The following is a 16,879-nucleotide window of genomic DNA, read 5'->3' on the forward strand; positions in this document are numbered from 1 at the left end:
CGCGAGCTCCAGGTTAAGGTCGCAGAGCCCTTTCCCCCCCAGGAGGTCCTGCGATCCCTGCCTGATCCCAGTGGGATCTTGTCCATTCCAGTTGTCAAGAGATCTATGTGCCATCCAGGAAGCTGCCTGAACGGCAGGTCAGAAAAAGAGAATTGTTTTGGCCCTTTCTGCCGCAGCATCACAGTCTTGGCTCAGCCTACTCTGACTGGCAGTTGTTCTCTGGCAGGGCCAGATTTAGGTCTGATGAGGCCCCAAGATACTGAAGGGAATGGGGCTCTTTATATGTCCAGCTGTCCTTTGTCAACAACAAATTGTCGCTGTTTTTTGTGTTGAATATATGATATATCAGACGTCAGCAAACTTTTTCAGCAGGGGGCCAGTCCACTGTCCCTCAGACCTTGCGGGGGGCCGGACTATATTTTGACGGGAAAAAATGAACGAATTCCTATGCCCACAAATAACCCAGAGATGCATTTTAAATAAAAGGACACTTTCTACTCATGTAAATACATGCCAATTCCTGGACCGTCCGTGGGCTGGATTTAGAAGGCGATTGGGCCGGATCCGGCCCTTGGGCCTTAGTTTGCCTACTCATGTGCTATATGGTAATATGTGGACCTAATAGGTATTGAAGCCATTTGCACATGTTGCCATGCAGAATGTAAAAAGGTAAAGGGACCCCTGACCATTAGGTCCAATCGTGGCTGACTCTGGGGTTGTGGCGCTCATCTCGCTCTATAGACCGAGGGAGCCGGCGTACAGCTTCCGGGTCATGTGGCCAGCATGACTAAGCCGCTTCTGGCGAACCAGAGCAGCGCATGGAAACACCGTTTACCTTCCCGCTGGAGCGGTACCTATTTATCTACTTGCACTTTGATGTGCTTTCGAACTGCTAGGTTGGCAGGAGCAGGGACAGAGCAACGGGAGCTCACCCCGCCGCGGGGATTTGAACAGCTGACCTTCTGATCGGCAAGTCCTAGGCTCTGTGGTTTAACCCACAGCACCACCCGCATCCCTATGCAGAATGTAGGCACCCTATATATAGAAATGAGCAAACCGGTGATATTTTAGGGAGCAGGCTAGCAGGCGGGGCCCATTACCTACACCATAGGAGCCTGCACAACACAAAACACTGTTGCTATATGTAAGTTTTATTTTCTTTGTTTTTTATCTTATATTTTGGAAATGTACGTCCAGGGTTCTTTTTCCCTTTTGGGATCCCCCAAGAGAGTGGGGCCTTAAGATATATCTTGTTTAGCTTATACGTAAATCTGGCCCTGCTCTCTGGGATCTTGAGCAGAGAGTGAGAGCGTCTTCCCCATCACCCGATCCCCTTCTCAACTGGAGGGGCCAGGGATGAAACCTGGGACCTTCTACCTGGAAAGCAAGCGCTCAATTGGTTAGAGCGAGGTGCTGATAACGCCAGGGTTGCAGGTTCGATCCCCATAGGGGACGCTGGGATATTCCTGCATTGGGGTGAAATTGGACTAGATTATCCTCAGGATCCCTTGCAACTCTACAATTCTGTGATTCTACTCAAGAGCTACAGTGGTGCCTTGGTACTCAAACAACTTGGAACCCAAACACTGCAAACCCGGAAGTGTGTGTTCCGGTTTGCAAACTCTTTTCGGAAGCCGAACGTGCTCCATTTTGAGTGTTATGCTGAGGTCTGTCTGTTTTTGCTATTTATTTTGCATTTTTGTTTTGGCGGCTCTTTTTGTTTTGTTTTTGTGACTGTGTGGAACCCAGTTCAGCTACTGATTGATTGATTGTGTGACTGCAGTACAGTGGTACCTCAGGTTAAGAACTTAATTAGTTCCGGAGGTCCGTTCCTAACCTGAAACTGTTCTTAACCTGAAGCACCACTTTAGCTAATGGGGCCTCCTGCTGCCGCCGCGCCGCCGGAGCACGATTTCTGTTCTCATCCTGAAGCAAAGTTCTTAACCCGAGGCACTATTTCTGGGTTAACAGAGTCTGTAACCTGAAGCATCTGTAACCTGAAGTGTCTGTAACCCAAGGTACCACTGTACATTGTTTATTGCTTTCATTTTATGGATCAATGGTCTCGTTAGAGAGTAAAATTCACGTTAAATTTCTGTTTTAGGGGTTGTTTTTAAAAGTCTAGAATGGATTAATCCATTTTGCATTACTTTCTATGGGAAAGTGCGCCTTGGTTTTGGAACGCTTTGGTTTCGGAACGGACTTCCGGAACGGATTAAGTTTGAGAACCAAGGCGCCACGGTACAGTCCCTAGCCACTAAACAAGGCCATGGGGCTGCCTTGTACAGACCGTTGCTCCATCTAGCTCAGTGCTGCCACCACTGACTGGCAGCAGCTCTCCAGGGTTTCAGGTAGGAAGTCTTTCTCCCAGCCCCTACCTGGAGATGTAGGGGCTTTGAACCCGGGACCAGATGCTCTGCCACTGAGCTGTAGCCCTTTCCCCCAAAGGAAGCAGAACAGCAAGTTTCTCCATACCTCTGAGGCCATTTCCTGAAAGTTGCTCCCAGCCCACGAGACGAGGTTCCCCAGGTGGAATATAGGGCAGTAAGGATGGTCCGGTCCGTAGCGGCACGTTTTCAGGTAGCTGTCATCTGTGGTGTCGAGGACGTTGGTTCTGCGTTGAGGGAGTGCAGGAAGGTTAATTGGCAGACACGTTTTATTTCACTGATTTATTTAAGATCTTTCGTTTTCCAGGATGGAGCTCAGCATGGCTTTTAACAACCAAGCAGACAAACCAATTGTACGAAAATGACATGCCCGTTCTTTAAAACCACGAAGTCATGACTGCACTAATGCAGAAGCAAATAGTAACCATGTGACCCATATGCAAAACCAGTGGGGTTTTTTTCCTGGGGGGACGCATACCCCTAAACCAGGGGTCTGCAACCCAGGGCTCCGGAGCCGCATGTGGCTCTTTCACACCTTTGCCGCAGCTCCAGGGCGGATACTAGCGAGGGGAGGAGGCGCATTGTGCGCCCCGACACTCCCCACTGTGGCGGGCGCTGTACTGGCTGTGACGTCGCATGGGGGCAGTGCGTGTGTTAGTCACGCACCGTCCCGACATCACTTTCCCGCCCGCCCGCCCACTACATTGTAAGGGGCGTGTACGCTGGTCACTGCATTGAAAGGGGGCATGTACGCTGGTCACTGTTTTGAAGGGGAGTGAAGAACACACACACCAAAAAAGATAACTTGTTAATTTAACATTTATTTCTATGAGGAGGAGTAATTCTAAGGGGTCAAACAAAGAAATAATAAAAAAGTGACAAAAAAGTTATTTTTATAATGACGAGTTTTGCGGCTCCCAGTTTTTTTTTCCTTCGGAAACGGGTCCAAGTGGCTCTTTTTGTCTTAAAGGTTGCAGACCCCTGCCCTAAACTGTTTGTGAATCTTTGTCCCTTTGTCCATTTACTGTACCATATTGGCCCGAATATAAGCTGCAGCTGCAAACAAGCTGCACCTTTAAAATTCAAGGGGGAAAAAGAAAAAACGACAATACCCGAATATCAGCCGCTCCCTTAAAAACCCACAGGCACTCACACCCGTTCCGTTTTACCATATGTCTCTTTCAGCAGCGACATCATAAAAGGCAATTTTTGTAAGGTCGCGAATTTAAGCCGCACTTTAACTTTTCATAGTCAGAATTTGGGGGGAAAAAGTGAGGCTTATATTCAGGCCAATATGGTATTTATTTCCCCCAATTTGAACTATAGAATGGTGATTTTCTTGAGTCAAAATGAGAGTATTCCTAAACATTTTTAAAGGGGGGAAAAAGCACTGTACAAAACCTCCAATAAACCAGACAGCCAATAAACCAACTGCTGATAAAACTCACAATCAATTTTTTTGGGAGGTGGGGAAGGCATTCCCCACGTAGGCTTTTTTCTCCAAACACTTTTTGTAATTTTACAAACCCTTTGGGGGTTCCCTGAATTCTGTTGATATCTCCCTTGTGCCATTTTGGCAAAATAATGAACTGCACTTACCAACTGAACATTGGGAATACAGTGGTACCTCAGGTTAAGTACTTAATTCATTCCAGAAGTCCGTTCTTAACCTGAAACTGTTCTTAACCTGAAGCACCACTTTAGCTAATGGGGCCTCCTGCTGCCGCTGCGCTGCTGGAGCACGATTTCTGTTCTCATCCTGAAGCAAAGTTCTTAACCTGAAGCACTATTTCTGGGTTAGCGGAGTCTGTAACCTGAAGCATATGTAACCTGAAGCGTATGTAACCCGAGGTACCACTGTAAAGGGAATGAAAGGCGTCTCCTCTGACAAGAGCCTATTGCTGCCGGATCTCTCCTCCATGAATCTGGCTACTCTGATTTCAAAACCATCCGTGCCTCTAGCAGAAGCCGTTTCTTCTGCTGCGACTGCAAAAAGTTCAGCAACAGGGAAGACCAATACTTACTTTGAGAACTTGAACCTGGGAAAGCGGATGGAGTTCTTGATGTAGACGGTGAAGTTTTCGGCGTTTGCCAGAAGAGGCTTTCTAAAGGAAAAGCACAGGTTGCTTGGGTTAATGATTCTTCAAGGAAGTGTGGCACAGTTGGCCTGTCTTAAAAATTTTAGAGTGGTTTTAAGTGAATAAATAAATGCAAGAACTAGGACCAACTTTGGCCGGCCTTTCTTCTCCACCGGACACCAAGCTAAGATCTCACATGTCCCACTCAGGCTGTTCCCGGCCTTCAGACAACGGCCAGTCTTGACTCCTGCAGGGCAGACAAAGTTATGGAGGGGGGGGGTGAAATCAGCTAGCTGGAATATTTTGGGGGTTTTGTGGGGGAAGAGTAGTGTTTGCTAAAATGGACAGAGCTCACAGCTTTCAAGGAGCTACAGAGAAGGGGAACACACAGCTTGCAGGAAACTTTTAGAAACAACCGCTCACTTTTATAAGGACGCGAAGATTACTTATGAAAAAAAACAACCACCAAGGTCTTATATATATATAATAAATGTTCATAAATGTACCCAGCAAACATAAATATATAAACCACATGTCTGAAACTCCACCGAAAAAGTCCTGAAACCGTTTTGTCCCTCCCAAGTTCACCTCAAATATTTCTCTGCAAGGTCGAAGGAAAATGGAAAAGCCTCCCCATTGTCTTTTTGTTCACAAATCCTGTCTTAAGGGTATGTCTGTATATGAATAGGGTGAGCCTGTGACCTGGCTCAGCAACTAAGTATTTGTCACTACAAAAGACTGGCCAGGCTCCCCAGGTAATCCAATCAAGTGACCATTAAGAGGTAACCTGCCAGACAGGAGATAAACAACGCACTCAGATTTCTGCTTTAGCCCGCCCTTTCTGTGATGTAGGTATGATGTTTCTGGGGGTGGTCTTGGACTCCAGGGCGGGCAATTTAAAATGTCAATATAAGGGCAGGCACACCTTTGTTCTGGGTTCCTCCTCTCTCCTGTGTGTGAAGGGGACACCCTGTTGCAACAGATCAATAAAGATCAAGCTTACTAGCTGCTTTGCTTCTCAATATTCTCTGGTTGGCCTCTGTTATTTTCTCTGATAGAGAACCTACAAAGGACTCTATCAGGGCTCTTGTGTCCCCCATAAGGGAATAAGGGCAGATTTTTGTTTATTACACTTATTTCAGTTATCGTTCGGCATTCTGATAGCCCTCCCGCCTTTGAAAATCGGGGCGGCTTCCCCAGCGATTTAAAAGTTACCCCAAAAATATAAAATAAAATCAACAGCAGCAGAGTTAACCGTTTAAAATGGAAATTTATCTCAGGGCAGAATTGCCTGTTACGCAGCAAACCTGTTTGTTTTCCAGCTGGGGCAAGGCCTTTAGAAATTGCCTGGGAAATCCTTACCGTTGCCAGCAACGACGGCTTCTCCAGAATTGCAGTCGCTGTTGCGGTAACAGAGTGCGTCTGGAATACCAGAGCTCTGTAAGGAAAAGGGGAAGGAAATCCCGTGAATTAGGGGCGAAGGCAGAGACTGACACAAAGTCCGTCACCTAGTGACCTGCATGGCTGAGCGGGGGTTTGAACCCAGAGTCTTCCCAGTCCTGGTCTGATATTCTAACCACTGCGCCACACAAGCATCCTTCCCCATTCTGCACTGGGGAGGGGCTGATGGGAGTTGCAGTCCGTAGGAGCAGGAGAGCAGCAGGTTAGGCTGATTTAGAGTGCCTCCCAAACCATTTTAATCGGAACTCCACCAATGTCCTTCTTCTGTGTATGTGGCAAGGGGTGAGGATGCTATTTCCACCCTTGTGGCTGCAATAGTGAACATATGATCTCAAGAAGAACCTGCTAGATCAGACCAGTGGCCCATTGAGCCCAACATCCTGTTTGTTAAGTTGTGGGTGAACATATCAGACGACACAGCGATTCTTCAAACAGCTCTTGTTTATTCACAGGCCAGGACAGAACTGAACTGAAGGGTTCAGTCAGCCTGCTTATATAGAGCTCCAGTACAATGTAACTGTAACAATTTTCTAAAACTATCCAATCACTGAACATCACTTTCGATCCCTTATTTGCATAACTATCTACAGTATCCCCCTGCTGGCCCAGGGTGAGAACTTCAGTACATAACACCATTCTCACAGCAACATTTCAATGGATTAAGCTAATGTAATTATTATACAGTGGCACCTTGGTTCTCAAACTTTATCCATTCCGGAAGTCCGTTCCGAAACCAAAGCATTCCACCAAAACCAAGGTGCGCTTTCCCATAGAAAGTCATGCAAAATGGATTAATCCGTTCCAGACTTTTAAAAACAACCCCTAAAACAGCATTTTAACATGCATTTTGCTGTCTAACGAGACCATTGAGCCAGAAAATGAAAGCAATAAAACAAAACAAAAAATTCAAATTAAATAGCAAAAACAGACAGACCTCAGCGTAATACTCAAAACGGAAGTGTGGCACTCAAATCGGAAGCATAACACTCAAAACGGAGCACGTTCAGCTTCCAAAAAAGTTTGCAAACAGGAACACTCATTTCCGGGTTTGCAATGTTTGAGTAGCAAGGTGTTTGAGAACTAAGGTACCACGGTACATAATTCCTCTAGAGTAGAAAACCAACGGTTGCGAATACTACTGTACTTGTATTAACTTATTTTGGAGGACCATGCAGGAATCTCCATTCCTCTTTCTAACAAAATTCTCCCACACCCCCCTAGTGGTCGGGAACCAATGTGAACTTAAACAACAAGAACAAGTGGCTAGACCTCAGTGTCCTTCTTGGGAATTCCAGATTGTCAAATCCCAGTTCTCTTAGGTGGTTCTAGATGGCCTGTTTAATGTGCATTCAACCTGATATTTTTGCAGCATCAATCAACAAAGATGCCTATTTAATGAGCATTCGTTTTTGTTAGTGGGGAGATTATATATGCCTTTTCCCATCACTTTTCTTATTGCAAAAAAAGCCCGATATTTTGAGGGAAGGGGTTTGCTGTGCAAGACCTCCCATTGCAGTATAATTCTGCAACCTGAATTTTTTTGGCATTTAACGGAATCCCACCCCAAAACAGTGTCCGACTGGAAGCGCCTCTGTTCCTATCCTGCTGCCATCGGACTGTCCAAGTCATTGTTGCTGAAATCTTTACACATGGTCTCCAAAACTGCTGCCCTGCCCGCTGTCTAAGACACCAGCACTCACAACGCTTCTCCGTGTTCACAAACGCCTACCTCAGAACAGGTGTCCTGCCGTTGGTTTGGAGTGACAATCAAGTTGGTCATCACAAAGAAGACGCTTTCGCCCTGAGGAGACAAAGTAGAGAAAAGGGGTTAGGAGGTAGTGAGTTTCAGAATTTTGCTAGCAAAAATCTGACAACTTGAGGACAAAAATAATAATATGTGGCCTGTGGTCACGGTGGGCAAAGCAAAGATCAGGCTCCACTGGTCTATACTGGTCATGTTCTTCCTCGACTGTTGGAGGAAGAATGATTTTGAATACCAGTGCTGGAAACCACAGGCTGGGGAGAGAAAGCGGTGCTAGACTCAGGTCCTACTTGTGACATTCTTGTTGGGGCGTCTGGGTAGCTGCTGTGAGAAATCACTACAGTGGTGCCCCGCAAGACGATTGCCTCGCAAGACGGAAAACCCGCTAGACGAAAGGGTTTTCCATTTTTGAGCTGCTTCGCAAGACGAATTTCCCTATGGGCTTGCTTCACAAGACAAAAACGTCTTGCGAGTGTTGCGATTTTTTTCCGCTTTCCCCCCCTTTTTCTAAGCCGCTAAGCTGTTAATAGCCTTTTAGCCGCTAAGCCGCTAAGCCTTTAATAGCTGCTAAGCCGCTAAGCCGCTAATAGCGCTAAACCGCTAATAGGGTTGCTTCGCAAGACGAAAAAACTGCTAAACTAAGAGACTCGCGGAACGGATTAATTTCGTCTTGCGAGGCACCACTGTATTGTTTTAATTGCTTGTTTCTCTACCTTTCCACGCCAGATTAATATCCTTTATGGAGGAAAAGATTATCAGTGGATACTAGTTTGTTGTTGTTTAGTTGTTTAGTCGTATCCGACTCTTCGTGACCCCATGGACCAGAGCACGCCAGGCACTCCTGTCTTCCACTGCCTCCCGCAGTTTGGTCAAACTCATGCTGGTAGCTTCGAGAACACTGTCCCACCATCTCGTCCTCTGTCGTCCCCTTCTCCTTGTGCCCTCCATCTTTCCCAACATCAGGGTCTTTTCCAGGGAGTCTTCTCTTCTCATCAGGTGGCCAAAGTCTTGGAGCCTCACCTTCAGGATCTGTCCTTCCAGTGAGCACTCAGGGCTGATTTCCTTCAGAATGGATACTAGTTAAGATGGCTATTTTTCACCCACACTGTTGGAGGCTGTTGTTGGCAACTGCCTGGCTTGAGAGACAATGGAGTCCGCCTCCGGGGGTGAAGTTAAACTGCTCTGTTAGCAGCTCCGAAGTGAGCTCCCCGGGGCTCAAGTCTGAGCAGTGTGTCTGGAAGTCCTGGGCTGCCCCAGACGACAAGACCCCCCTCTTGCCCTTACTGAGGCGGTCCAAAGGAAAGCAAGACGTTTGGCAGCAGCTAGGCTGCGGAAGTTGCCAGAAGGAGGTGTAAAAGGCGACATCCAACCGTCTCAGGGTCTCCTCCCTGGAGCCTTTTCTTCTCCTGAGAATATCCTGCAAGGCAGCGGAGGTTTAGCATCAGAGCTTTCCTTCTTCTACATGGGCTCCTTTCCCAGGTCGACCAAGCCCCACCTGCTCCTGACTTCCCTCGCAGCGGTTCTCAACCTGTAGGTCCCCAGATGTTGTTAGACTACAACTCCCATCATCCCTGAGCTCTGGCCTTGCTAGCTAGGGGTGATGGGAGTTGTAGTTCAACAACATCTGGGGACCCACAGGTTGAGAAAGGCTGCTACTGTTGTAAACAAAAAATGCCCTTTTCCCCCTTATGGGGTATCCAAGAGCCCATATAGAGTCCTTACGTAGGTTCCCTATTGGTAGGAGAAAATAACAGAGGCCAACCAGAGAATATTGAGAAGCAAAGCAGCTAGTAAGCCTGATCTTTATTGATCTGTTGCAACAGGGTCCTCACTCACCACACAAAGGAGGGAGGAACAACCCAGAACAATGGCGTGCAAGGCTTTATATCAACTTTTGAAATTGCCACCCTGTAGATCAAGACCACCCCCAGAAACATCATACATACATCACAGAAGGGCTGTAACCTAAGACCACCCCTCAGATACATCATACCTACATCACAGAAAAGGTGATCTACAACAGAAATTTGAATGTTGTTTTTCTCCTGTCATTGTTTATCTCCTGTCTGGCAGGTTACTTGACTGGATTGCCTGGGGAGCCTGACCAGTCTTTTGTAATGATAAGTACTTAGTTCCTGGGCCAGGTCACAGGCTCACACCCTATTCAAACACAGACATACCCTTAAGACAGGATTTGTGAAGGAAAAGACAATGGGGAGGCTTTTCCATTTTCCTTGACCTTGCAGAGAAAACATTTGGTCAGTTTGGGACAATTTGGGAATCAAAATGGTTCCAGGTCGGTCTTCCTGTGCTGATCTATGTACGTGTTTGGTTGGTACACTTATGAACATTACCATATATCTAAGACCTCAAAATTCCTATCACACTACAGCATGTGCAGAAACTGCCTTCTTGACCGTTGGACTCACTCTTGGTCTCGTCTGCTTGATCCGCCAGAGCCTGTCTTTGCAGGCAAGGGAAGCCCCTAACTCACTGAGGGTTTGAGACCCATCGGCTCCCCTCAACTGGCTGAGCCAGCCGGTCGAAGCCATTTCCTGGGGTGTGGTCGATGTCGCATGCTGGCAGCTTCCAGGAGCCGCAGGTGAGAGCCAAGTGCAGGGTGGGGACCAAACATGGATGAACAACCCCAGAAGGAGCAGGATGTGTCCCCCACCAGAGGGAAGACCTTTCCCCTAACACGCAATGCACGTGCCTCTGAATATCAGTTGGTGGAAACTGATATTGTGCTCAAGTCCTGCTTTCCTGTTTCCCATCGGGGTGAAATAAAAAAAAATTAAGGTCTTATATATGTATAATAAATGTTCATGGATGTGCCAGGCAAACGCGTACATAAATGTATGGGCCACATGTCTGAGGCAGCACAGGAGGGCAGCCCTGGAGCCATTTTTGCTCCCAAACTGACCAAATGTTTTCTCTGCAAGGTCAAAGGAAAATGGAAAAGCCTCCCCATTGTCTTTTCCTTCACAAAACCTGTCTTTAGGGCACATTTAAGATATGAATAGGGTGTGAGCCTGTGACCTGGCCCAGGAACTAAGTACAGTGGTGCCTCGCAAGACGAAATTAATTCGTTCCGCAAGTTTTTTCTTCTTGCAAGTTTTTCGTCTTGCGAAGCACGGTTTCCCATAGGAATGCATTGAAAATCAATCAATGTGTTCCTATGGAGACCGTCCGGGGACAGAGGGGACCTGTTTTAAAGCAAGGGAAGGGGCAGCGGGGAGAATCGCTTCTCTCCGTTGCCGCCCCTTGGTTCAAAAGGGGTCCGGGGAGAGAGGGGAAGGCGCAGGCGCCTTCCCCTCTGTCCCCTCTTTTGAAGCAAGGGGCGGAGGGGAGAAGATCGCTTCTCCCCGTTGCCGCCCCTTGGTTCAAAAGGGGTCCAGAGACAGAGGGGAAGGCACACGCGTGCCTTCCCCTCTGTCCCCGGAGATTGCGGGGCTGGCAACGGGGAGAAGCGATCTTCTCCCCGCCGCCCCTTGCTTCAAAAGAGGTCCGGGGTGCGGGGGCAAGCTTCGTTTTGCGAAGCAAGCCCATAGGGAAATTCGTCTTGCGAAGCAACTCGAAAACGAAAAAACCTTTCGTCTCGCGAGTTTTTCGTCTCGCGAGGCGTTCGTCTTGCGGGGCACCACTGTATTTATCATTACAAAAGACTTGCCAGGCTCCCCAAGTAATCCAATCAAGTGACCATTAATAGGTAACCTGCCAGACAGTAGATAAACAACGAACTCGGATTTCTGTTGTAGACCACCCCTTCTGTGATGTAGGTATAATGTGTCTGGGGGGTGGTCTTGAGCTACACCCCTTCTGTGATGTATGTATGATGTTTCTGGAGGTGGTTTCGGACTCCAGGGTGGGCAATTTAAAATGTCTCTATAAGGGCGGGCACGCCTTTGTTTGGGATCCTCCTCCTTCTCCTGCGTGTGAAGGGGGCACCCTGTTGCAACAGTTCAATAAAGATCAGGCTTACTAGTTGCTTTGCTTCTCAATATTCTCTAGTTGGCCTCTGTTATTTTCTCCGACTGATGGAGAACCTGCAATAGACTCTATCAGGGCTCTTGTGTCCCCCATAAGGGAATCAGGGCAGATTTTTGTTTATTAAAGGGGCATCTCGTTGGTCCAGGTTGCAGGCCTAGATGGGCTCCCTCTGGCCTGACCCAACAGCTAGGATCCCTTCGAACATCCTTCTGGTAGTCATCCGGGTGATTTGCAGGCTGCACATTATTAAGAGCTACTGACATTAAAAGGCAGCATCGATCATTCCCCACATCTGCCGGTTCTATGAAACCTCCCGTTTCAAGCAGCAGGGCGATTTTAAAAGCACTTTAATTTGCGGCCCGTGGATACTACTTCTTCCTCTTCTTAAAAAAAGCCTTTGGCTCACCTTGCCATCCTTGTTTATTGCTACAGTCAGTGGCTATACTTAGCATGGGGCATAGAGCCACATCTCTGCAGAGAGAGACCCAGGGGACTGGGCTGCATTCACCTTGAAGAGAAACCAGCAAGGAATCCACAAAGGCCAGGAGGATTTGCAGGGGAAATCCACAGGCTCAGAGAGTCCTGGCAAGACTCAACGCACACAGGCCTGGGCATCTAAATTTGCCAAAGTTGGCAGAGAAGGCGCCCGATGAATCTCTAGTGGCCGAGTTTCTTCTTGTTCTACAGTGAGCTTCACCAACGTAGACCAGAGACCTTCCTGCAGGTGATCTTTGCCAGGATATAAAAGGTTCAGGCAATCCCTGAGCTACCCTGGACTTCAGGGCTTGTAAATTAATCTTCTTCTTCTTCCTTGGCGATCACTCGTAGCCGAGTAAGATTGTCTTCCGTAAATGGACAATTCTGGGGTTGCGGCGCTCATCTCGCTTTATTGGCCGAGGGAGCCAGCGTACAGCTTCCGGGTCATGGGGCCAGCATGACTAAGCCGCTTCTGGCGAACCAGAGCAGCGCACGGAAATGCCATTTACCTTCCCGCCAGAGCGGTACCTATTTATCTACTTGGACTTTGACGTGCTTTTGAACTGCTAGGTTGGCAGGAGCAGGGACCGAGCAATGGGAGCTCACCCCGTCACGGGGATTCGAACCGCCAACCTTTTGATCGGCAAGTCCTAGGCTCTGTGGTTTAACCCACAGCGCCACCTGCGTCCCCTATCTATATAAATCTATATATGAGAGACAAATATGTTGATGCTTAGAATCAGGGGAAAGAAGGCAGCCAAACTGGGTCAGTGTGGGTACCTGTGGGGGGATGACATAGTCTGCGACATCCCACAGCCTTTCGCCCAGCTCAGAGGTGTTGGTGAAAGCCACGCCTTTCACCTTGGTGATGACGGAGCTCTGGATAGACGTATCCACATCCTGGTAGCCTTTCTTGACCACGAAGACCCACCTGGAAATGCAACAGAGAGTGAAACAACAGTCGACACAAGAGTTTTCTGAATCAGGGGCTAAATCAGAGCTGTGATGGATGGTTGGCCGGCCTTCTAGATATGCCCAGGGGCACTCTTTTTTTCAAATGGTAATTAACATCCCATTCCTTTCTTGACTTCGCCTTTCCTTTGGGAAGGGGTCGTAGCTCAGCAGTAGAGCATCTGCTTTGCATGCAGAAGGGTCCCGGTTCGGTTCCTGGCATCTCCCAGACAGTCTAGACCAGGGGTGGCCATTTCCCAAGAGACTGCCAGTGATCTACCAGTGATCTACAACAGATTATATCATGATCTACCTGTTGGACGTGCCTGGTCTAGACTGCGAGAATGTTCAGGGATGCAGGAGAGGATATATTGTTTGATTATCTCCTTTCCAACTTGTGTTAACAAGTTCCACAATTTAGCAAAGTAACATTCTCCCCTTTAAACTCGCAGTGGATGCGTTTGCTCAGGCTCGCTAAAGCCTCTAAAACACGTTTTAAAGGTAATCCCCCATTTAGTCCCTCATAAAAAGATCAGACACGACACAGTCTTCTATAAAAGTATAAAAAGAGTTTACTCACTCACATTCTGTTCACAACTGGATCCCAGAATCAGACTTAGCTTAGAAAAGTAACATACACCTGGAAACTATCTCATAAGGAGACAGTCCCTTTGTCCTCTCTTGGCTGGAAGCCAAGAAAGCATCATAGGCTAAGCAGATGTTGCTTCTTCGACAAATGTGGTCAGAGAGAGAGAGATGGCTGACCAGTCCTGCTCTTTTGTTACCTGGGCAGGTGAGGCCACGCCCACCTCTAGTCACATGCAGAGGAAGTCTGTCCTAGCTTAGGAGAAACAGGAAGTTCCGACTGGCTGGTCCAGACATCCCCTTTTATGTCCACTCTAGGGATGTTGTACTTGACTGCTCTTGTGTTTCAATAAAATGCATGCTGCATTGAGCTAGATAAACTCAATAAAATGCATGATGTACTGAGCTGGATAACTTGGTCTAAGGCAACTCCCTCTGCTCTTATTTAATCACCTTTAAATCCAGAACCATGAGGACTAGAACTCTTGTTTTGTATCTCAGGGAAGCCTCTGCTTTGCACGCAGGAGGTTCAGGGTTCAATCCCCATTGCCTCCAGGTAGGGTAGGAAATTCCCTTGCTCTGAAACTGTGGACTGGGAAACGACTCCCTGCGCGAAACCCTGGAGAGCTGCTGCCAGTCAGTGTAGACAATACTGAGCTGGACTGAGCCGGTCTGCTTCAATAAAGGAAGCTGCTAATGTTCCATCAGAAGTCAGTTCTTGGCTTGGGCGAAATTAAAAATCAGGGCTCAAACCAGTCACAAAAGAGACGGAGAATGTCCTGTGTGAGTGTCTGGAGGCGGTTGGAGGATGGATGGCGGGTGAGGTTGAATCCTGACAAGACAAGACAAGACAGAAGTACTGCTTTTGGGGGGCAGGTGGCGGGTTGGTGTGGAGGACTCCCTGGTCCTGAATGGGGCAACTGTGCCCCTGGAAGACCAGGTGTGCAGCCTGGGAGTCATTCTGGACTCACAGCAGTCCATGGAGGCGCAGGTCAATTCTGTGTCCAGGGCGGCTGTTTACCAGCTCCATCTGGTACGCAGCCTGAGACCCTCCCTGCCTGCGGACTGTCTCACCAGATTGGTGCATGCTCTGGTTATCTCCCGCTTGGACTACTGCAACGTGCTCTACGTGGGGCTACCTTTGAAGGTGACCCAGAAACTGCAACTAATCCAGAATGCGGCAGCTAGACTGGTGACTGGGAGCGGCTGCCGAGACCACATAACACCAGTCCTGAAAAACCTGTACTGGCTCCTGGTATGTTTCCAAGCACATTTCAAAGTGCTGATGCTGACCTTTAAAGCCCTAAATGGCCTCAGTCCAGTATACCTGAAGGAGCGTCTCCACCCCCATCGTTCAGATCGGACACTGAGGTTCTGGCGGTTCCTTCCCTGCGAGAAGTGAGGTTACAGGGAAGAAGGCAGAGGGCCTTCTCGGTGGTGGTGCCCGCCCTGTGGAGCGCCCTCCCATTAGATGTCAAGGAAATAAGCAAGTGTCTGACTTTTAGAAGACATCTGAAGGCAGCCCTGTTAATAATAATAATAATAATAATAATAATAATAATAATAATAATAATAATAATTTATTTATACCCCGCCCATCTGGCTGAGTTTCCCCAGCCACTCTGGGCAGCTCCAGTGTTAAAAACATCACAGCAGAGAAGCTTGTTGTCAGGGAACTGCCATCGGAGGAACAGGTGGGGAAAGGGCTCACGGAGGCTGGGAGGGACTCAGCAGCTGAAGCAGGGACCAGCAGGGGGAGAGGTGGGTCTCTGGTGGAAAGTCTCACGGAGGCTGGGAGAGACTCAGCAGCCGAAGCAGGAACCAGCAGGGAAAGAGGTGGATCTCTGAGGGAAAGCGAGCAAGAGGGAGGGCTCAGGGACACGTCCAGCGAGAACAGTGGGGAGGTGTCTGAAGCTCCCATAGGGAGACCCATTCCTCGCCGGAAGCTGTCACGCCGTGAGTCCAGAAGACGTGTTTCCGTTAAGGAGCTTTTATGCTGGAAACGATTCCGAAAGCAACCACTGTCGGAATCTGCAAGTGACTAGAGCAGACATGTCTGAGGAGCTCTGTCACAGACAGAGGTTTGTGGATTTGCATAAACTCTGAGGGACTACGATTTTACGCACAAGCAGCTCATCATCCCATCACAGCATTCCGACAGTCTTTGTAAGCTGCCTGTGCAGGAGAAGGCATCATGAGCGACCCAGCCGGAACCGGAGAAGCAGGAGTTGGAGCGGGTCCAAGCTTGGAAGAAAGGTACCGAGCGTTGGAAATCCAACTGGCGCTGCAGACGGCGAGGCTTGAGGAGAGAAGGGCTCAGGATGCAGACAAGAAGGGGAAAGCCACCCAGTTTACCAGAAAGGTACCAGGATTGGTGCAGAAGTTTGGGGGGGACCCCAAGGAATACCATGCCTTTAGGACAGAGATGCAATATGCCCTCAATGTGCAGTTTGATGAATTCCCTGATGAGGAATCACGAGTGGCTTTCGTGATTGGGCATCTTGAAAAGGGGGCGAGGGACTGGGTTAGACCCCTGATGGCAACGCACAATGACGTCCTAAAGGACACCATGAAGTTCTTTCGTGCAATGGATCTCATGTTTTCCAGCGATATTGAGGAGGGAGTGGTGCGCAGACAGCTAATGGCTTGCAAGCAGGGAAGCCGATCTGTCCGTGAGTACTGGACTGAGTTCACCATGCTGGTTCATAGATTGGGGTGGGACTTATCGGCAGAACCCATTCAAATGCTATTTGAAGAAGGTCTTGCTTCGGCTGTGAAAGACGAACTTTCCCGGAGTCCCAGGGCGGTTTCTATGGATCAGCTGACCAAATCTGCGCTGACCATAGGGGCGCGCCAGGAGGCGAGAGCCTTGGAGAGGCGGGAAGGGAAAGGGGAACGGTGGAAGGAGTTCTGCATTCCAGACATTCCAGAGCCAAATTTCCCGCCGGCGGAGCCGATGGAAATCGGAACAGCGCGCGCGCGCGCAGTTTCAAAACCCAGTGAGGGGGGAAAGAAGGATGGAAAAGGCGCCCGGAAATGCTATCTCTGCCAACAGCCAGGTCACTTTGCCAGAGTCTGCCCCCAGAGGAAGGAATGGCAAGGGATGGTGGGAGCTGTGGAGGGAGGAGTGGAGGAAATACCGGAGCCAGTAAAAGCCAACGCCTGGCTGCCACCGTCGGGGCACAGCA

General features: G+C 48.6%; 1 protein-coding gene across 1 annotated transcript in view; it reads right to left on the reverse strand.

The window, feature by feature from the left end:
- Positions 1-16,879, reverse strand: part of P2RX5 (purinergic receptor P2X 5) — a 38,299-nt gene that overhangs the window by 11,585 nt on the left and 9,835 nt on the right. The window contains exons 2-7 of the mRNA XM_081172171.1: positions 12,936-13,086; positions 7,656-7,727; positions 5,828-5,903; positions 4,616-4,712; positions 4,412-4,492; positions 2,476-2,614 (exon numbers count right to left, since the gene is read on the reverse strand). Of these exons, the coding sequence (XP_081028297.1) occupies positions 2,476-2,614; positions 4,412-4,492; positions 4,616-4,712; positions 5,828-5,903; positions 7,656-7,727; positions 12,936-13,086 (616 nt within the window). The remainder of the gene's footprint in view (positions 1-2,475; positions 2,615-4,411; positions 4,493-4,615; positions 4,713-5,827; positions 5,904-7,655; positions 7,728-12,935; positions 13,087-16,879) is intronic.

This window comes from Podarcis bocagei (genome assembly GCF_964188305.1).
Source record: "Podarcis bocagei genome assembly, chromosome: 15".
Taxonomy (NCBI): domain Eukaryota; kingdom Metazoa; phylum Chordata; class Lepidosauria; order Squamata; family Lacertidae; genus Podarcis; species Podarcis bocagei.